General features: G+C 40.7%; 2 protein-coding genes across 4 annotated transcripts in view; one reads left to right on the top strand and one right to left on the bottom strand.

Moving 5' to 3' along the window:
• Positions 1–21,924, bottom strand: part of LOC108044545 — a 117,820-nt gene that overhangs the window by 79,382 nt on the left and 16,514 nt on the right. For both annotated transcript variants that reach the window (XM_017123588.2, XM_044459502.1), the window contains one exon: positions 4,391–5,258. In XM_017123588.2, coding sequence (XP_016979077.2) covers positions 4,391–5,097 — 707 coding nt within the window. In that variant the 5' untranslated portion in view covers positions 5,098–5,258. The remainder of the gene's footprint in view (positions 1–4,390; positions 5,259–21,924) is intronic.
• Positions 7,395–19,115, top strand: LOC108044546 (cGMP-dependent protein kinase 1). 2 transcript variants are annotated; one of them, XM_017123591.2, is made up of 11 exons: positions 7,395–7,430; positions 9,409–9,915; positions 12,951–13,022; positions 13,321–14,244; positions 15,825–15,994; positions 16,070–16,353; positions 16,417–16,586; positions 16,642–16,880; positions 17,603–17,923; positions 17,979–18,210; positions 18,286–19,115. In XM_017123591.2, exons 2-11 carry the CDS (start codon positions 9,811–9,813, stop codon positions 18,799–18,801), a joined length of 3,033 nt encoding a protein of 1,010 aa, XP_016979080.2. In that variant the 5' UTR covers positions 7,395–7,430; positions 9,409–9,810; the 3' UTR covers positions 18,802–19,115. The 2 variants fall into 2 exon arrangements, with proteins under 2 accessions (XP_016979080.2, XP_016979079.2); XM_017123590.2 differs by having other exon boundaries at positions 7,399–7,691.

The raw sequence follows: 21,924 nt of genomic DNA, 5'->3' as shown, positions 1-21,924 counted from the left end.
AAAACTTAATAATAAAGATGTAAAACTAAAATACTAACTCATTTAAAAAAAATCCTATATAAAAAACAAAAACTTTAATTTGCAGTTACAAAAAGTACAATTTTTAAATGTAGGCACACAAACTCTGGATAAGATCAAGTACCTTTGTTCTACTAAAACCCCGTGAAATACCCCTGATTCCGTCACTGGACCCACGTAACCCCATTTTAGGGACCCATACAACTTGCCTCCTGAATGTGGCCTAATTCTAAAACGATGTCATTGCTGTTGGTGCAGCTTCTTCTGCTTGTTTACCGATGCCGGCGCAAAAAGGTTGCCAATCAGTCGGTTTGGGATTGGGTTTTACAGCCTCTTTTACATTTTCGGGCACTCAAATATACAATGTTGTGTTTAGAGCGAAAATCTGGCGGCAGACTGAGCTAACAAGTTCGAAATATATGCGTAATGCAAACGGACGGAATTTTTCCGTTTTACTCATCAACTGTGAATACATTTAGATACTTTTCCTCTCTGTTGCAAAGTTAAAGGAAAAATAGATTAAATTACTGAATCGGTTCGATAAAGAAGGGCCTGAGCCGCCTGACGGCCCTCAAAGCGAAAAAGTTTTTCAATTAAGCGTTTGTTAATGAAAATATAGGGAGATGCGCCGAAAACCGTAGGAAAAGGAAAGGAAAACAAAAGTAAGGGCCTTGCCCAAATGGCTTAAAAACGAAAAAGTATTTAAAAATATAAATTGGTTACTGCTCTGTTGAGTTTTGCGGTGAAGTGCAACAGATTTTCACTGGCCAGCGGCAAATTGATGAACGCCAGAGCCCCAAATAAATGCATAAAAATGCAACCAGAATCGCATCCAGTCAGTCGAAATAAATGCAGAACTAAAAAGAAAGCAGATTCGAAATGGAAACGAACAGCTTCTGGCTGGGACAGCAACTCCTTGCTGGCTGTTGGCCAATTGTTTATGGCTTATTGTTTCAGCTCTTTTTGGCTTTCGCAGGCAACTTGCAATCGCTTTTCTAAAGTTTCTGCGAGGAGTTCGCAGCTCAACAGCATTTTGAATATTTTATACAAAGTTTATTGGCAATCAAATACGGTTAGTGGTCGCCACCATTAATGAGCTTGGAAAACTTTTGCTGGAATTACCAAATTAAGCAATATCACACATAAATTTAAATCACTGAAATAATGAAACTTTTTGGTTTTAATGAAATGTCTTGCGAGCGTGCGATTCATTTGAGCCCGCTTCTCTCCTAACAGCATTTCATCATTTAATCTTTGCAACACTTGACACTTTTACTTTTCTCGTTTGAAGATGCTTATTAAAAATGCCAACGCATATATGTAAAAACACCAAAGGTCAAAATAATAATTGTGTTTTCATATTTTTGGAACCAAATATTTTAGACAGCTAGATAGATAGATTAGATACTTATATTTACTCCTGTAATTGAAATTTTAAAATTATTCATTACCATTTCCTAAAAAAAACAACTAAGATAAGATTTTGCAAATAAAAATGATGTAGATACCATGTTACCATTTTATTTTTAGGCGTTTATCTCTATAGCACATTAAGTTAATTGAAAATAAATATAACTAACTTTTAACTTAAACCTATTCCAAATTCTCTCCTATTATTGTGGCCGCAGCTGTGGACACTTACTGTAGCATATGCAAAGACAACGAGATGAAAAAAATTAATAAACTGGGAGGACTCGGCACACGCATACTGGGTGACACATAAAGATTCGGAACGAGCTCCACCCGCGCTTTTATCATCTATTTAGCATTCTCCGATGCTATGCATTTTTCGCACATTAACTTAACAAAGGAGATGCTGAAAACGAGTGCCATGAGCGAGGATGCACTGCGAGATTGAGCTAAAGCGGGCCAAAGAGTGAAAGAGGAGGAGGGGGGAGGGTGCTTAGATTAAGGCGGGACTGCTTCCCTTCGTCCTGATAAATCCTTGTGGTAGGAGTTGACAACATGAGCATGACTGTTTTGCTGTTTATACGAGTACGCAGCAGCTGTGATGTTTTGGCTCTGACACAAGTCACTTGACAGAACCAACCCCCCCCCCCCTCCGCCATCATGCACTGAGAGATATTTGGGGCTCCCGGCTGGAATATCAGGGTTGTGCCTCCTTATCTGAGGCACGTAGAGGACGGGGCCTTTCCTCATTTGCCTTTAGTTGGTAATTAAGTTACGGGATGCTACGTGGCAGGCGCGAAATTATATTTCCAGGCGAAAGACAACACGCTGCTAGGCTGATGCAAGTTAGTTCAGCTGTCACTTTTATATTAATTTTTCCCCGCAGGCAGAGAACATTTCACTCTCACTTCGACATTGATATTAATATTCAATTAGCTGGACGGATGCGCAGCCTTGGGCCGTGCCAATTAATTATAATTATGTTAAGTAGGCGAGGAAGTTGCAGCTTCTTCGCAAACTTGGCCCAGAAGTTATTTCGAAAATATTCGGGCTCATAAAGAGCGAAGTCTCGTTTTGCTTACCCAACAAATCGGGCAATTAATTTGATTTGTTTAACCTCCTCTGGGGTCTTTGTTTGCCGTGCTATTTACATGTTAATTGCCTTCAAATTGTTGTCTATTTGTTGGCAATAAACTTTTTCAATTGCCTTACAATTGAAAATATTATTTTATTCGGGATGGGGAGGGCGTGGGAAAGGTGAGTCGCTGGGCCCATGGAGGATATTCGCTGCATCAAGCAGCTCTTCAATTAATCAAGCCCCGAACAACCCGTCCACGAGTTGTCAAGGCATTGTACCACAAGCTCTCGCCGTCGAGCACGTCAAACTCAATTGCGGAGCTTATTCATAAAACCCACTACCTGGATTTTGTCAGGGAAAATGCATCAAGCGCTACAGCTTTTCTTTTGGCTTTTGACTTTTGGCGTGTGTGGGTGTATGTGTGTATGCATACGTTTTGTACTTTTGTACTTTTCCTTTCACTGACATGGGTTGCCTCGTCCATTGTTTCGGCTTCTCTGCTTTTCCGCGGGGGAAAAGCGGGGGATGCTTGACTCGGGCTCCACTTATTGAAACATTACAAATGTATGGCTCCCACTTGGTTTAGGTTGAGAGCCTTGAACCGATCCCGAACCCAAATGCAAAGCCCGTCGAGTTGAACAGGTTTACCCGCAGCAAAGGGGCGAAAGATTGATGTGCGAGCAGTTAACATTTTCAACGGCTACCTGCCGGTGATTTCGCGTGGGCGATTGCCATGTGTGTGAATTTGTCTGAACAGAGGAGAAGCTGAATTTTAAACCCAGCTGAATCTGGGCAAGTTCTCAACCAGTTTCACTTTCCCTCGCCATATTTTGAATGTCCGGATGGAGGAAGGTCGATGCGAGACGAAAAAGTTTTGGCTGCGCTTACATATGCTATATGTTCCGGACGCCAGTGCTCGTGTCCACAGGGAACCCCATTGCAGACGGCCAGATTGCTCTGGTAGTACTCATATATCTCAGCTGCGTCAAACATTTATCCATGTACACTTTTATTATATGACTTTTGTTTAGTAATTGGGAAATATTTGCATTCCAGTTGCCTGTTAGTAATATTTAATACGTTTTCAATTTCATTAAAACCATGGAATAGAAAAAAAACTGAATAGAAAATATAATTAAGTTAACTTGACAGTGGTTCCCAAAATAAATAAGTTTAAGTTCAGTTTAAATTTTTTGTCCTATTACCAACATGGCGGATAAGTGATATTTATAAAACCATAACAACATACCTAATATTACCCATCCGTCATGTTGGTTTTATGCAAAAGTGAATATATTTATCTTTATTTTAAATCCCAACATGTAATGTTTATTTAAGCTTTAATTTAAACCAGTCTTAAGTTTTTTCCTATAATCAACATGGCGGATAAGTGATATTTGTAAAACCATAACAATATACCTAATGTTACTTATCCGCCATGTTGGTTCTATGCAAAAGTGAATATATACAGTTAATGTATTTTTATTTATCTTTATTTCAAATCCCAACATGTAATGTTTATTTAAGCTTTAATTTAAACCAGTTTTAAGTTTTTTCCTATTATCAACATGGCGGATAAGTGATATTTATAAAACCATAACAATTTACTTAATATTACTTATCCGCCATGTTGGTTCTATGCAAAAGTGAATATATATAGTTTACTTATTTTTATTTCAAAATTCTTTATTTTGTGCCAAAGAAAATATAACCTAGCCCAGTGTGCAACGCTTCAATATCTCAATTTCCGAGCTTAAGCTATTAAATCTTCCCCATCAAAATTGTGTTAGCCGATTTCAAATCCTTTCTTCAAACTCTCCGACTATGTGTACATAATTTAAACAGATATTTGGCAATTAAAATTGTATTTTCAGATGCACATACCTGTAGTCGGAACTGGCGTAGCAATCTCCTAGGAATCGGCACTGCAGCGTGTTGCACTGGGACGACTTCACCTCGTTCTGCACCTCGTAGGTTATGTTGAACCCATAGACGTCCAGCAGGCGATCCAGAGCCCGCAGGTGCGTCCCGTCCAGCGTGGCCATGGTGAACCGTATCTCCAGGTACTGGCTGTGGAACTGCACCCACGTGACCTGGGTGACGTCGTCCTCGTTGAGGGCGAACACCCGGTGGGCGGGCACCTTGAAGTCATCGGAGTAGTACATGTACTCCGTGAACTTGAGTCCGCTGAGCACGTACAATTGGGTCAGGTACACCACGATGGACACATTGCCCTGTCCTGGAGCCGGCATCTCGGAGGCATCGATTATCCACACACATTCGATGGGCGTGGTGAAGCGGTGTGGGAAGTTGGGCGTCTGGATGATGCCGTGCCGTGCCCTCAGCATCCCGCCGCATCCCGGAGAGCTGGAGGGGGCGTGGCCGCCCCCGGCATGTTCGCCGGCAAATGCGTTCAGAGCAAAGTGATTCTTGCCGGGGGTGAAGGGCGGCGGGGGCGGCAGCGGGACGGCGGGCAGCGAGAATTTCTGGTCCGCCGGGTGCACCACATGGGCGGCATCCGACTGGTGGGGCAGGACCGCCGGCAGGAGCGTCAGCAGCCATATGGTCGCGGATATCCGGACGAGGGTCATTGACTTGGCTTTTGCTCTGGCCCCGCTCTTAAGGTTTAACCCTCTTTTTTTGTTAGCCAGCAGCTAGCTTATCATTCGGCGAGGACGTGAATTGGCATCCTGGCGATCCTGGCTGCCACGGCCCAGTCACTCATTGACATTTGGCCCATTTTTTCGCACGGCTGCAAGTAGAGGAGGAAAAAAAGGGAAAGATAGAGTCGAATTTTTAGTTAAAACCATTTTGACAGCTGTCGTTTGCATTTGAATAACTGCCGCTGGCCTTCCACGTTCCCACTGCCGTCGACTGACAGCGTGAAAAAAGCAATTTGGAAATCCACTAAAACGCGAAGGAGCTGGAGGGGCGCATCAATCATGGCCTTCATGGGTGTCGTCGAGTGTGGGCGGTCATAAAACAAAAACACAAGCTCAAAAAGCCCGCTTTTCTTTTCAGCCCTCAAATTGTTTTCCCATATTTCGAGTGCTCGCCTAGCTCAACTCGGTATTTCTTTTGAGCTCCCGGCTTTGAATCAGTTAGCCATGACCCCAAAGACGGGTTAATAAATATATTTGCCAGCGGACTTGCCCCACTCGGGATTAGTTTGACAAAAGCCAAAGAGAAATGCAATCAAATCTAATAAAATTCAAATTCAAATGCAAACACAGCCGGTGGTAATTACGATGGGCTAATCGGATAAGTAAAAACTTGGCAAACCAAATCAAAATACGGATTACTACAGGCCCCCGGCAAGTTGTCAACAATTTTGGCCAAATGCCGCTGCCTGGGAATTGGATGCATAAATTATTCAACATTCATAGAGTCCTGGCAGAGTTGGGTTGTGTGGTTAATAAGATTATGCAATAGAACTTCCTGCCGTGGCAGGAAATACCCAGGCAGATATTTTGGAATGTAAGCCCTGGTTTCCTTGGACCAAATGAGTTCGCACCGTTGACTTTAAAGCCGCTCAGTCTTCGTCCTCGGCTGACAAACTTTGGCATCCGCTCCTTCCGCGGGATGGCTGAAATGTCGCTCTGCGCGAATGTGTGTTAACAAGTTTAATCAAACGACAATGTCGGCAGAAGATACGTGCATACTTTTAGGCATATGGGCACGTAGAGTTGCGAGGGGGCTGGGGGGGGGGACGCACGAGTGGGGGAGAAGTCGAGAGTGAAAATGAGTTCCACTTGGAAATTGCTTTAGTTACGCATTTACGGCATAATGAATAAAAACTCCGCCGTCGTAACTGGCGAACTTTTCGCCTATCTTAAACGCCTGGAGAATTCTAATTTGTGACGCCAAGTCTTGCCATTTGTCAACACATTTGATTTAAATATTTTAGAAAGGCAAGAGTGTGAGTTTTCGGTTACCCTTTTTGCTAATTTTTAGAGCGACAGAGGTATTACAATCTTAATATTTAGCTTTTTTAAATATATACAAATATACAAAATTAGTGATAGAGATTATTTTCGAAAAAAAAAAACATTTAAATCAAGATTGCTTTATGAATAAACCTTTCATAAAACAACATTTGAGTAAATATTAATAGAAAGCGAAGGTGGTGAATTTTCGGCAACCTATTTTTACTTTGGAGAGGCAAGGGTAATAAAACTTTTAATACAACATTTGTTTAAGCTGTCTTTCTATAGTTTTGTTTTCAACTAATAATCAAACATTGCTTTTCAGACTACACCTTTAACAAATAAAGCAATTTCTTAGAAACTCACGTAGTTTTGACTTTACTTTTCCATTTGGAATAATTATACAAAAAAGAGTATTTGCATAAATTGAAATTGAGTTATGCAAAATAATAAAATTACAAGTCAAATAATATACATTTTGTTTTTTAATTTTGTTTTTATGAGTTATTAGTTTAAAAGCTCTACAAAATAACACTTTTTTTCGAGATCCAAAATTAAACATTGCACATTTATTCTCTTGATTCGATTGGTAATTAATAAATAAATGCCCCAAAAATAGCAATGTTTGACTTTCTCCGTGTGGCAGATGGGAGTTTGAGTAAGATAAGCTGGTTCGTATTTGCTCATTCCAATTTCATTCGCCGCAAGTGTAACCCCCTTTAACGCGACTTCCATGTGTGCTGGGGCTAAAGAACGTCTCGCGTTAACAGTGACGCCTGGCATGCCCAACACTTCTCCGTAGATAAGGCCTCTAGGCAGGCACTTCAACTGATACCGATAAACATAAAGCTAGTCGACCGCCGCAGTCGCAGTCGCCTTCGCTGTCGACGTCGACGTTACCGCGTCGAGCAAATTGCCAATTTAAATTGGCCGCGTTAAATTAGTCGAGTTATCAGCCTCCACGGCGGCAGGTGTGCGGAAGGTTTACGGATCGGGCGGTAATACCCACATATATACCCCATACACCCCCCCACTTGCATTGAAAAGCCTTGGGGCTCCGCGTTAAGTGATTCAGCCCATAGAAATGGCCCTCGTGGAGCGGAAGTTATTGCGTGCGAAATTGTAAAATGACCCGATCGGAGTTTTTTGGGAAGTGAAAACCCCACGAATGTCCCTCAATATTCCCGATTAATTCGTGGTCAGTTGGTTCAGTGAGTCGGTGGTGGTGGCATGCCCGTTTTGCGTGTACAACTCAAGTGGTTTGTTAAAAAGTGAAAAACTACTCAAAAAGTTTAAGTTCTTTTGGTGAAAATAAAGTGCTTCACAGAAAGTGAACCTCTAAAGGGCAAAAAGTGAAATACTCGAATTGGAAATATCCATGATTCTGCATTTCACTACCATCCAACTTGACAAATTGAAAGTCAACAAATATATCAATCATCTTGAAGTTCTTGATATTGATATCTAATCAAAAGATATGGCTGACATATTCTCCGACAACTTCGTGGAAACATTTGAGTGCCCTACTAAAAAAAAAAAGCTTATGCGTCAGTCCATGAAAAATAGTTCAAAATTAGTTTAAAGTTTTGTGGTCAGTTTTTCGGTGACAAATATTTCCAAACCGCCTTGTAAAATTACGTGAACTTTAGCTTTATCACAAAATCTTATCGCAGCGCCGAAAGTGTCGCGAACAAAAAGCCATTGTTGGTCCAATAAACGAGCTTATGCTATAAACGAAATCAAAACCTTAAAACAATACAAAGAGCTGGAGCAAATCAAGCAATAACTTCATTATTAAATGCAATGAAAAGAAAAGGCAACGTTGAAGCCAGTGAAGAACAACAAATAAAGAAGCAGAAAAGTGTGCTGATAACTGCAAACGAAATGTCAATAAATTAATATAAATGAGTGACTCGTGACTGGCGGCTCCGTCGAATCACTCGGGCCTTTCTCTTGTCGTTATTGTTGATGTAGCTGTTGCCATTACTTTGCCCAATGTTGCCAATGCCAATGTTCTTTTTCCAAAAGCAAATCAGGGCAGGGAAAGCAAAACACAAATGGCTGTGAAAACAAGCGGGCAGTTCTTTATTTTCATCGGACGGCAGTTCGCCGTTATCGACAAATCGCATAAGGAAATACAATTCAATTGGTGGCTGATAACACGGTATTATATGTATGAGATTTTTGAGGCCAGTAAATTTGTTAATACTCCAGGCTACAGCCATGATAATTCCAACAGAATTGCCCCCAGTATTGTTGCCTTTCTTTTGGGCGGCCGTTCAAGGCGTTTACTTTAGAGCTTTTGGCCAAACAATGAAATCCCCCCGCATAAATAGAAAACAATTAGGCATTTGAGACGATAAGAGCGAAATGATAAAAGCCAGCAAGCATACTGACTCATCGCTATGACCGAACAGAAACAAAAACCGAGAAATTGGTGGCAATTCGCTCTGAGCGGTAATTAAAGCAGCCAGTTGACGATGCGCATAATTTTTGAACTTTGAAACTTTTGTTCCGCAAACAAATTTATCAGATGCAAAGCAAATGCTGCTTTCAGTTTCTGGGACAGTTAATAAACCGATGTGGTCAACCAAGAATTTTGTGGTTCCCTCTGAAATCCTTTGTTTTTGATGGCAAACTGAAAGCTGATGGCCTGCACAATATCTGACTCGCTTCCTTTTGAGTGCGTACTTCTAGATTCTCGAAATTTTATTAAAGCTTCCCAGATACTGGATTTAGGGGTCCTTTCAAAACACTGAAAACTAAAACGGCATCTAGCTCAGTTAGAGCTATCAAATTTAAACTAGATACTATTTGGTTTTACGATTTATACTTTATTTTATTACATTATTGACTCAAAAAAAAGAATAAAAACACATAAAAACATAAGTTATATAAAGATAGTTCACAAAATCGGTCAGTTACTGCAACACAAATAAAAATCAGAATTACAAATACTCTTCTGATTTTCTCTAGTGTACCAAAAACTATAATCTTGATGTGTCAAAAACAAAACCATTATTTTTATTAAAACATCAATGTGATAAGATATTTTTGAATAACTAAGATATAAGAGAAAGCAATAAGCGTTTCATGTGCGAAGTAAATCGAATTGAAGTCCAATCACAATTGAAGCATACATAATCCGCGACAATTGCAACCGAACACAACAAATTTATAGCCGCAATTAAATCCTTGACCATAAATCAGGGAATATGGCCGTGGTAATCAAAGTGTTTAACCCACACGCAGCAACCGCAGCAATCGAATTGAGATAAAACAGCGAGCAACTAACCACGGCTAATAAAAATAGAAGAGTGGCCAAAGTCACAAAGGTTCATAGACGGATACAGATACATTAGCCGAATCGACAGCAATATGGCCTGCTTTCCCCGACTTTTCCATCACCGCAGTAAAAACAAATTCACCCCTGCCCAAGATGAGAACACCGATACGATACTCAACACACAAGATAGTCCCGTGGTGAGTTCCGCGTGCCACAGATCACGCTTCAGCAATGCACTTGTCTGATAAGTCGACTGATAAGTTCATCAAGTGCTTAATTAAGTTAATCGGGGCGGCGAGAAAAAAACATAAATAATGTGTAGCGAAACAGCAAATAAAGTTAGTGAGCTCCGACTCAAAGATACCCAATAAACAGTACACATTTAACTAAAATAAGAATAACAATAAATATAATTGCATGCTCTTTGACCTTTTATATCTGTGCGGTTAACATTTTTAGGAAAATGATGAGGTCCCACTACAATCCGCGATTTTAACTGATCATACGTGTCGTATGCGTAATTCGTACGTACGTAATACGTACACTTTAAGACCAGTGTTGTTACGCCTATAACTTTAAATAAAGTTTTTTTATTTCTTATACATTTATTTCACATGTAAATCTATCATGTTCGTATAGCTTTTTTTTGCATTTTTTGACCCCCCACTTAATAATAATATAATAATGCATAATTAATTATATAAATCTACAAAGGCTTAGACAAATTCTTAACAATTTAGATATACATATATTTTTTCTGATTGTTTTCCTGCATTTTTACAATCGGAAATGACCTTGCTCTCCCCGAATATAGGGTATCTAATCACGTTAAAATGTGTTTGAAGCAAAGCCTTGTTTCCCTTATCACTAATTTTTTGTCCATGACGTTCACTTTTCAATGGGCTTATCTCAAAAGAACAAAAAAAAACCTGGGAAAAAAACACGAGTGGTGATGGCTGCATTTCCATTAAATTTCGTTTTGGGAAAATACCATATGCGCAATGCTAATTGAGCATATAAAATGTTTTTAATGGAAATTCGCCTATTACCTAACTTTTGTCCACAATATTTTATTGGATAACATTTGCTTTGCAAATGTTAAAAAGAAACCAATGTTTCCGAAAAAACATGCATGCACAAACACGATTCTGATTAATAAAAGAAACAGCATTGTATTAAATTGCATAAATACATTTGAATTTGCTTAGTTTGGGGTACTTTGTCAAATTCGTCACATAATCCCACCACTCACTACTTCAATCTGCTCGGCACTTGACTTTCTGCAATCTTGCCGTTTCATCAATAACAAACATTCTACTACGAGTTGGTATTAGGTATGCAAAAATATGATAAGCATGCATATAAATAGGTGTGGGAAGAAACAGAAATCGTAAGAAAAATCATACTCGTGCTGTGGAGGGAGGCGGGTGGAGGGGGAGATAGAGCTCATGCATAAATCTAAAACAAAATGTGTGAGTGGAACAGCTTGCAGCCGGAGCTCCAAATGACGCATAAATATGCAGGATCCGTCGGTTGCGGGGCTATCTATAGAAACATCTGTAGCTGTCTCTCGGTGGAGCACTGACATGGTTCTAGGCGCGGGGATGACAATGGACGTGATTGCACGCACAACTTACACGTCACAGTAATTCTAAATAACTGCGGGATGTTCAGGGCCCAAAAACGTTGGGGGGGAGGGGCAAACGCCCCCCGGGGAGGAATACGTGGAATGACGTCGACCAGGAATTCGTGGGTACCAGAGGCGCCACTTGGGAAGTCAAAGGGAAAGGGCTTCCACCAAATGCTCAACTTCGACTGCAGGCTGCGCGTCGCCGTTATCGGTGACTTTATCGGCCAAAAGCCAGAACAGAATTCGGCGCTTCCGTGGGAAAACGGAAAACCTGTCAAAATGCCGTCGTTTAGGTCGATTAGCATATCAAAGCAGAGCCAACCAGGCGACTCGCAAATTGACACGTGTTTATTTATGCCTGCACTAGGCCCCCAAAAAGGTTTGAATATTTCATTAGACCCCACGCCAATTGAAAGATAAGATGCGAATGCTTTTCACATGAGTGAACTTAAGAAAGTTCGACTGTAGTAAGTTTAACATTTTAAATGGACGGTAAATCGAAAAAAGTATCGGAAACCTACCACAATTTCCACTCAACATACTTTGTTTAACCCCAGCTTAAAGTGATCAATGCTATACCTTTCCTCAAGGTTGTGTAGACAATAATAAAAACAAGTAATATATTCAAACTGAATTATGACTTATGTCAAGCACAAGTCATAGCTGTCTGAGTTACTTATAACATGTATACCATATTTGCGCAACAGAAAAAAAAGCGAAACTTAAAATCTTTTTACGGCACATGACAACACCCGTGTCAAAACTTCTGAGTAGAAAATTCTTACGTTTATGTAAATTAGTCAGATTTGTTTAAAGCTGGCTACTTATCACCATCCTGAGCCAATCAATCCGAAAAACGTTACGGGAAATCCTCAACTGACGTGTCGAGAGGTCAAAAAAGGGACAAAAGAGGAGCACTTTTTTGTGGAAATGTATTGAGCGTAAACTGAGACAATAAAGTCCTGTATTTAAGGGACAAAATGCCAATGAAAATTGGCTGTTACCGGGTTAATGGAGGCTTAAACTGACAATATAAAAGAGTGGTCAGAAAAAATTGTAGAAAGAGATTTTGAGCATTGAAACTCATAAGATATAAAAATAAATAAAAAGAATTTACGACAATTACGAAGCAAGAAAAAAACACTATCAAATAAATTTGCAATTTTGTTAGGCACTTTTTATAAGAATTTCACACAGTGAAAAAAAAATAAATAAAGTACCCTTTGAAACCAATTAATGTGACGTTTTGGAGTTCAACTATACAAATTAGTCTAAGAACCCGGTCACAAAGAACGTTTCACTTTCTTTCTTCAGTGTTGGTGTGCAAGGCATCTGGTTTTAAAAGAATGTAAAAGCTATAAGTCATACAAAATAAATATTACTGATAAGTCGGCTGATATAAAAGGCTACTGTGGATGATTTTGCAGCTTATATCTTGTGTTAGCATAGTGAGATATGGCAAATATTTAATTAACAAGATGATTGAAGGGACCTAAGAGATATCTTTAAAGGTTTATGTTGGTTTTAGCGATCTTTCCACTTGTTAGAGGGTATTTGTTAGGCTACATTTCTTTGGAATAAAGTATGTCCTTTGTCTTCCAGCAAATTGGTCTGTACATCCGTCGCGAGGAGAAGCCCCTGTACTCGCCCATCGTCACCCCGAGTGCCAGTGAGGTGAGTACCCCAGAAAACTCTAAACTGATTCCTAGCAACTCCAGTTCGCGCTTCCACCTGTTCGACTGTACGCGCTGCCTTTGTGAGACTCGACTAATATTTGCACACATGCTTGTATGTTTCTTATACTTTCAAACGATTCGGTGTACACAACAATATCGACACAAAAACACTTGTAAATATGCACACTCGACAACGCCTTCAATGTCCACCGAACACGACCGCCCAAAACTTTTGCACCGCTGTGTTTGTCTTGGTAAATGTTTGGTGGGTGTGGATGCTCGGTCCTCGCCCTTAGGCCAAACTTCAACGGCTGAGACAGCAGTCGCCCGTCCCCGTCCCCGTCGCCGGCTCCGGCTCCCCCACTCCTCTCCAGCCTGTTGCCGAAAATGGCAGGGCAAACAATGGCGGCCAGGAGCGCAGGTTCCGCTCCAACAAGGACAAACTGCAGGCGAGCAGGCAGGACGAGGAGTCGGCCTCTTCTGTCGGCGGCAGTGCAATTAATGTCACACGCTCAAGTTCAAAATTAAAACCCGTCAAAGAGCGACGGCCCACCGCCCTGCCCAGCGAGGTGCCCAGCATAGAGGTCGAGGATGCCAAGGATGCTGAAGAGGAGGAGAAGGAGGAGGAGCAGGAGCAGGAGCCGGATGCAAGTGCACATGCCGATGTCCTCGATGGCGGCAAGTCAAAACTCAAAGTGAATGTGAATGGCATAATTGATGAGGGCGGTGCCGATGATGTCGCCACACCCACACCATCCAGCACCTCCACAACACCTGTGACCGAGGGTCCTGTAAAGTTTTTCATTGGTCACACGCAGGATCTAAGCGCGCAGCAAACGGATGACACCTTGTCCTGGCAGAGCAGCGATGCCAACAACAACAACAACAACGACAGCAATAACCACCACAGCAGTGCCGCCATTAACGGCAAACTGACAAATGGTGTCCTGCCACAGGAGCGACAGGAACAGAAAGGACTCCACCAGCCGCTCCAGGCTCCGCCCCGCGCCAAGAGCTCCAGCAATGTGTCACTCAATTATCCGGCCAAGAGCCATCCGGACAGCCAACGTCGCCGCCGTGTGTCCACGATGCCCGATATTAACATACCGCCGGCACCGCCGATGCCCCCGGAGCTCCTCGTCCCCGGCACGCCCCTTCACTTGCGCAAGAAACGGAGCGTGGAGCGTCCGCAGGAGCAGCAGGATGCTTTGAATAGTCAAGTAAGTAATGAGGTGGCTCGCCAGATGACATGCCCGGCAACTGGCCAGAACTCTGCGGCTTTTCAACCATTTCTCCTATGTCGCCAGTGGTCGGCAGAGCTCATTTTTATTCTGATCTACTGGGTGGGGTAAATAGTAACCAAAAGCTTCTTCATTGTCCTAGTACCTGATAACAGCTTTAGTATTCAGTCAAAATGTGGCTATTTTTATGCCTTTAAACGGAAACCGAAAATATGCATACATTGTCCAATATTGTAAGTTTGTATATGTCAAACAATCAATAAACTAATTGCCTAAAAATATTATATTTAATGACTAAACTTCCATTTAATTAAAGCCAACTATTTTGAATGTGTCGGAATAATTTTAGAAAGCAAAGATTTAAAAAAATACCATATTATCCAATTTAATTTTTAATTATTTAATTTATTTATTACTCCTAATTTGCCAACAAAAAAATACTTACATATTGTAACATCCGTAAACAACCCCACCGTAAATTGTGCGGTGAAAATACACACATTTTATTGTTTTTACCCGTCTAACTGCACCAAAAAATTATACGTTCTTTTCTGTTATAAATTGAAAAGAATTGTTATATTCTACTACAAAAATTTTATAAAATAACATTAATAATTTTTAAATATTTAATGGTTTGTGATTATGTTATATCTAAAGCACTATTATTTTTTATAAAAAATGATAATAGTATGAACAATTTAAGAAAAAATACTAATACGCACTGTTGGTCGTGTTTGTTTCCACCTAAACTCTATAATCTCTATTATCTGATAATTCCATTTAAAAATGTACTTACATTTTTTTTGTTAACATAATTGCTAGGGTAAATCTCACAAAAATGTCAAGTCCATACATTCTTTTTAGTCTACATAGTTATACATGCTGAAAAAAGTTTGATTCTATGCATATTCAAATAGCTAAATACTGTCTTTCTGTGTGCCGGAAAGCTACACTCCATTTACTATTTGGAGTAACTTTTATATGGGAGTCAACGTGCAACTCCCCTTACCTTTTATTGCCCAAAGGCACAAATGGGGAAACTGAAACACGAAACAGCTGGTTGCAATTGAACCGTGCGCCCAACACACTTGTTAAAACAAGTTAAATGTTAATTGTTCGCCAACAGACACGAACCAAAACTTTCTGCCATCGAAAAATGCCGTTTCTTATTTTTTTTTTGGATCTGCTTCATTGGCAGCCTGTGGCTAATAGGTCCTTACACAGCTTTCGCAATGGAATCTGTTGCTGATACAGCGAAATGAGGTTCTTACGGTTGAGTTTTCCGTGATGTTGCTTAAGACAATGTGGTCTTTCCTTAAAGTGTTCACTTTCAGGTACACCATATTGTTTCTAATTTCCCAAGACAAAGTAACAAATATTTATCATGGCTCTATATTTGGATAAATGCCTAGCCTAAGCCATTCATGTCCCTTTCTCTTAACTAGTTGGAATCCATTAAAAAACGTATTTAAACGAAATACTATCTTGGCCCTTATCAGCTGTACTAAAAGTCTCTATTCCCTTTTTTTTTTTTGCCAATTTCGCATGAAAACCCCAAGGATCAAATAGCAAGGCCAGAGGAAAGTGGCGAACGGGACAGCAAAAGCCAGAAATCCAGCGATTCCTCGACACCCAAAACCCATCGCGTTGAAGGTGGCCTCATCTATGTCCGTCCCAATTTTCCCATTCAAGGCGACATTGAAATCGAATTTATTGCAAAGGACGAAGCGTAAGTGAAACAGCCATGCTGAATTAGAGAAAAACAAACAATCCGTGCTTATTACCCAATGAATCCGGTTCGCAGCACACGCAATCTCATACGAACGGCCATTGAGCGCAATGATTTCCTCAATAATCTAATGGACAAGGAGCGCAAGGAGATGGTTATCAATGCAATGGCGCCGGCCAGCTACCAGAAGCAAAGTCTCATCATCCACGAGCACGAGGAGGGTTCCGAGATATATGTGTCCGCCGAGGGGCAGTACGATGTATTCCGCGGGGGCCAGCTGGTGGCCAACTTTGGACCGGCCACCGTCTTCGGGGAACTGGCCATCCTCTATAACGCTCCTCGTCAGGCAACCATACAGGGTAAATTCCTTGACCTGCGTGGAAAATAACTCAGAAAATAACTCAGCCGGCGTTTTCTTCTAGCTGCCACCGATGCACGTGTTTGGAAAATCGCACGCGAAACCTTCAGGGCCATCATGCAAATCTCTGGATCCCGGGAACGCGAGGAAAACCTTCAGTTCCTGCGCTCGGCACCGTTTCTGCAGGAGCTCGACCAGAGTTTGCTGCACAAAGTCGTAGATCTCCTGCAAAGGGTAATTCATCAGCCGGGTTATCGATGCCTTAACTCAGTGCCTGATTGTATTTCAGAAATTCTACGAGACCGACAGCTGCATTGTGCGCGAAGGCGAGGTGGGCAACGAGTTCTACATCATCCGGTGCGGAACCGTGACCATAAAGAAGCGGGATGAACAGCGGCAGGAGCAGATTGTGGCCAAGCGGATGCGGGGAGACTACTTCGGGGAGCAGGCCCTGCTGAATGCGGATGTGCGACAGGCCAGTGTGTATGCCGATGCTCCAGGAACCGAAGTGCTCATGCTGGACAGAGAGTGAGTGCCCAATAAGGTTCTATGTCGAAGAATACTATCGATAAATGAAATCACTGAGGAGAAAGAGAATATATCCTTGCAGATCCTATTTGTCAAATTGTATAAACCACATATACATTCTTTTTTGCTTACCGAATCAAATAGGATACAAAAAAGAGTAACCATGACTTTAAGTTGACTAAAATAAAAATAAGACCGAGTTATTGCAGATTTTACTATAAATACCCCTTACCTAAATACATCGTTCATATATTTTTTTTTAAGGATATAGATTTTTGATAACAGTTTTAGCTTCATTAATTGGGTTTTGTGTTTTAATATTTTATAAAGTTTTTGCATATATATTTCTGTTTCAAAAATGTATACTTTTTTTTGCCAAAATTGGTTTTTAATTTAAGCTGTGAATCAGATCATAAATACATACTTAAGGGGAATGTTTTCTTCATAGCGGCATTATATCATCAGATCTATGCACTATAGGATTTAGGAAAAAGGCGGTAGCTTAAAAATAAAGAAATTAAAAATATAATTTATAAATAAGGAATTCAAAAATAAGAAAAAAAGTAACTAACATATTATAACAAATGTAAAGTCAGAAGTATAAGGGTGCATGACACAAATAAATTTAATCATATTGATAACTTATAGGGCATTCTATTTTTAATATTTAAATATTGTTCATATTATATTAATATTTTCTTTTAATGTTTTCTTCACTTCAGAGCCTTTATAAGCTATTTGGGAACTATCAAACAGCTGCGTGAGAAGCCGAACAGCCAGCGCAGCGATACGAGTGGTCGATCCAGTAACAAGGCCCTGGAGTTCGACAACGAGTACTCCCAAGTGGCCATCTCCGAACTGAAGAAGATAGCCACTATGGGCTGCGGAGCTTTTGGACGCGTGGACCTGGTTTCCCTCGGCCAACAGGCTTTGGCTCTGAAGATCATCAAGAAAATCGAGGTGGTGAAACAAGATCAAATCGAGCACGTTTACAATGAGAAGAACGTAATGATTAAGTGTCGCCACTCGCCTTTCATAGTACAGTAAGTAATAACAACTCAAGCATTTAGCTTCGACCTAAATATTATTTTACTTCAGACTCTATCGCACGTACCGCAATGACAAATACGTCTACTTCCTAATGGAGGCTTGCATGGGCGGTGATGTATGGACGGTGATGTCAAAGCGCCAGTATTTCGATGAGAAGACCGCTAAATTTATAGCGGGCTGTGTTGTGGAAGCCTTCGATTACCTGCACTCGCACAACTTCATTTACCGAGATTTGAAGCCCGAGAATTTAATGCTCGGCACGGATGGCTACTGCAAATTGGTAATGAAAATATAAATAGCTAAATAGCACAGAAATCTTTAAACGTCCTTATGAATTATTTAACCTTTCTACTAGGTGGATTTTGGATTTGCCAAATTCGTGAGACACAATGAGAAGACGAACACATTTGCCGGTACCCCCGAATATGTGGCCCCCGAGATTATCCTGGATCGTGGACACGATCGTGCCGTCGACTACTGGGCACTGGGCATTCTCGTCTATGAACTTCTAGTTGGCAAAACCCCCTTCAGGGGCGTAAATCAGATCAAGATCTACCAGCAAATCCTCAGTGGCATTGATGTCATCCACATGCCATCGCGCATCCCCAAATCCGCACAGCACTTGGTCCGGCATCTGTGTAAGCAACTTCCGGCGGAAAGACTGGGATATCAGCGGAAGGGAATCGCCGATATCAAGCGGCACAGCTGGTTCGAAAGTCTGGATTGGCAGCGACTGAAACTCAAGCAATTGCCATCTCCTATCAAGAGACCTTTGAAGAGTTGGAGCGATCTGCAATACTTCGGACCATCGGGTGTTGAGAACGACTATGAGCCACCGGAGGAAGTGAGCGGGTGGGATAAAGACTTCTAAAGCTGGGTAGGAATAGTAGGTATCGATAGCGATCTACATTTTCGGATATTAGTTGGTAGTTTGTAAAATGTTTTACTTAATATTTGGAGTGCCCCACGTAGCACTTATCATTTACTAGCTTCGAAAATACCTTAATAATATGCTGTTATATATTTTATTTTACTGTTAAGCTTAATAGTTATTAAAATACTTTTTAAATAGACTACACTAAACATGAACAACCCATTTATATAGACTTTGATAAGCAGCGTAAAACCTAACTATAAGCTAATACTTTTGAGTGTCTCCCAATAAATTGAAATTAGACCTGCTAACTGACTATTTCAGCAATTCTTTTGATACATTTAGCAACTAACTCGCTTTGAAAGTCAACATAGACTGCTTGGGCAGCTGTGTCCGGAGGTTTATTTGTACTCGCGACATCAATTAGAACCGCAAACTGGTTTTCTTTTGCTTTCGCCGACACACACCACAGGTAAGCAAACAAATTCAATTTAGCTATCTCACTCCACTCTCTGCTTGCCAAATGCAATTGCACAAAGTTGAGAAATATAGGACCACTTTGTCTTTAACAGGTGCAAACTGACACAGGAACTCGGGGCTCCTGCAACAGAGTTGTACAGCACCCTAGTTAGGCAACAAAACTTATTGTGACGTCCCTGTCTTGTTTTGATACGTAATAGCTTTTATCATCGCCATCAATATCAATGAAGTTCCTTTGTCTTGCCCGCCTGGGATGCATCATCATTTACGACAGCGTTTTCATCACGCAGAACGGCTTTATTGTTTTCTCTATAACTACCAGTGTATTTAGGTAGTTTTGAGTCTTTCATTGAATTGTGTGTCAAAGCAGTGTGAATTCTAAGCAATTCCTTAACATAAGAGTTAAAGCATAGTTATTTGTCTAGAACCTGCTGAGTAGCTCTACTACTTAATTATGTGAATACCTAGACATTAGGTATATTATGCAATTCGTGTTAATTACACTCCATATACTCCTTGAAGTCCAATCAATTGAAATTCAGTTCAGTAATGTGGGGAGAAACCCAATTTAATTTCAGCTTCGAATACGAAATGTTGAAATAAGCTAAGCAGCAAACGTGCATAGCGAACAACATGGTTAATCAATAATTTAGTGCGCTGCGAAATGGTCAAAGAATGAAAGTTTGAACCAAAGAATGGACCTTTTCCCGTCGTAGACTTTCGCACTCATTTAACAATTTTACGCTTCGTTTAAGAACCGTAAGAGGGATTGGCCGGGGCCAGTAAAGAGTTTCCTTTGATTCCCGGGAATTCTGTATTTTTTGCGGCCCCAAAGTTTGTGGGGAAATAAAAAGGCATTTGCATGGCTTTCTTAGTTAACCTTTTTCACCAGTCACCAGTCAGCAGTCACCAGTCGGCACCGCCATCATTTTTCTGGGTAAACTAAACGGCGGTTTCCCCCCGATTTTCCTCCGAGTTGCCGGTTGAGCGCGCACAGTTTCCCAACGGAAATGATGACATTTCGTCTAACTTTGTCGCCGCGGTGTGCAGTCGCATAGAAATGTTGGAGGTGTCTAAGAAATGGCACATACCGGGATATTCTGGGACAGTTGCGAAATGAAAATTTTCACTTTACCAGCCAGCCGGTAGCGGAAATTGTTGAAATGTTCCTCAGTTCCTTTGCTGGTTGCCACGAAATTGAAATTGTGGCCAAATGTTTTCGCCATCGTTTTTATTGATTTCCCCCACATACACTTATTTTATTCCATTTCGCATCGTTTTGCTTTGCGGCTTTCGGCGGAAGGAAGGTAGCAAAATGTTATTATCAATTATCATTTATTATTGCGGGGCATTTTTTCGCTTGGTCGATTATGTTTTCGTTTCCTTTGTAGCCATTTCCTTGAGCCTTTATTTTTCTTTCTTTTAAGAGCCTTGACGCTCTGATCGATGGCGTTTTCGTGGGTTATTGGAACTGGTGGCATATTGTGATAATCCAGTGATTGGGGATTGACATTAAAAATATGTTATGTCACGAAAAGAGAATTTAAATTGAGTTTGACTAGCGAAAAGGCCTTTTCTGTAAGCAACGCGATTTAAAAAGTATTCTATTGTTCTTTCACATAACATTTTATTGCATTGTTTATACTTGGAATTTCCAAGAAACTTTAAACATTCAAGCAAATTACCATACTCGTTGCTATCAAAAATAAATAAACTTACGACATGTTTTTCTCATATCGTTTAGTGTTGTTTTATCAACTTTGTATATTCAAGTTTGTGTATATAAGGGCCCGCCAAAATAGGGTTCGTCTTTTTTTTGTAAATTTAAACCCTCAAATGGGACTGAAAATCTAATATATGCATGCCAATACAAGTCGACAGCTGCTGAACAAATTTGATATACATAGCCGTATTTATGAAAGTCTTTTAGACGCTGTCCATACAAATGCAAATTGTCCGGCAGCCTTTTCAATGCAGGGGCCTTGAACAAAAATTAGACCCTAATCAATGTAACAATTGTTTACTTTATATACGGCATCTGGCGAAAGGGACTGTCTTGTGTCTAGCTGCAGGCACAGAATATCTTAAATATTTTTTCTAAAGTGTGTGCCTTAGCCATTTTCCGTTTCAAGATTGTAAGTTTTGTTTGCGCAACTTAAAAAGGGATATCGGCAAAGCTGACAAATTTAATCAAATCAGATTTAGCTAATCTTATTACAGAGAACAGCACAATGGGGTTTCAAGGCCGATACACATTGTAAATTATTGGTAGGTACATTGAAACCCACTCTTAAAACGACACTCATCATTGGGTCAATCCTTTGAAAGAACAAAACAAATCAACACTAGCATTTTCCATATAAAGCATTCATTTCCCAAATGAACCGAGTCGTTGACCATTTTCCGTTCACAAACATGGACAAACAGTCGCACTTACTAGTGATCACCCTGGGTGCAATTAGGATTTGAGTGTTCAATAACGATTTACACAAAGGCTGGCCCACAGGCCAATATGGTCTCCAAGGGAACTTGGGGGGGGTCGGGTTTGGTACGTGCGACCCGGGCAAATAAGCTTTGAAATGTTACCAATCGTACGATTCGAACGAGTGGCAGTGCAAAAGTTGGCCAGCACGTATGGAA

This window comes from Drosophila rhopaloa, unplaced genomic scaffold (genome assembly GCF_018152115.1).
Source record: "Drosophila rhopaloa isolate 14029-0021.01 unplaced genomic scaffold, ASM1815211v1 contig_2, whole genome shotgun sequence".
In the NCBI taxonomy this organism is placed as follows: domain Eukaryota; kingdom Metazoa; phylum Arthropoda; class Insecta; order Diptera; family Drosophilidae; genus Drosophila; species Drosophila rhopaloa.
Note: the sequence above shows the minus strand (reverse complement) of the source record. Positions and strands in the feature narration are given on the sequence as shown.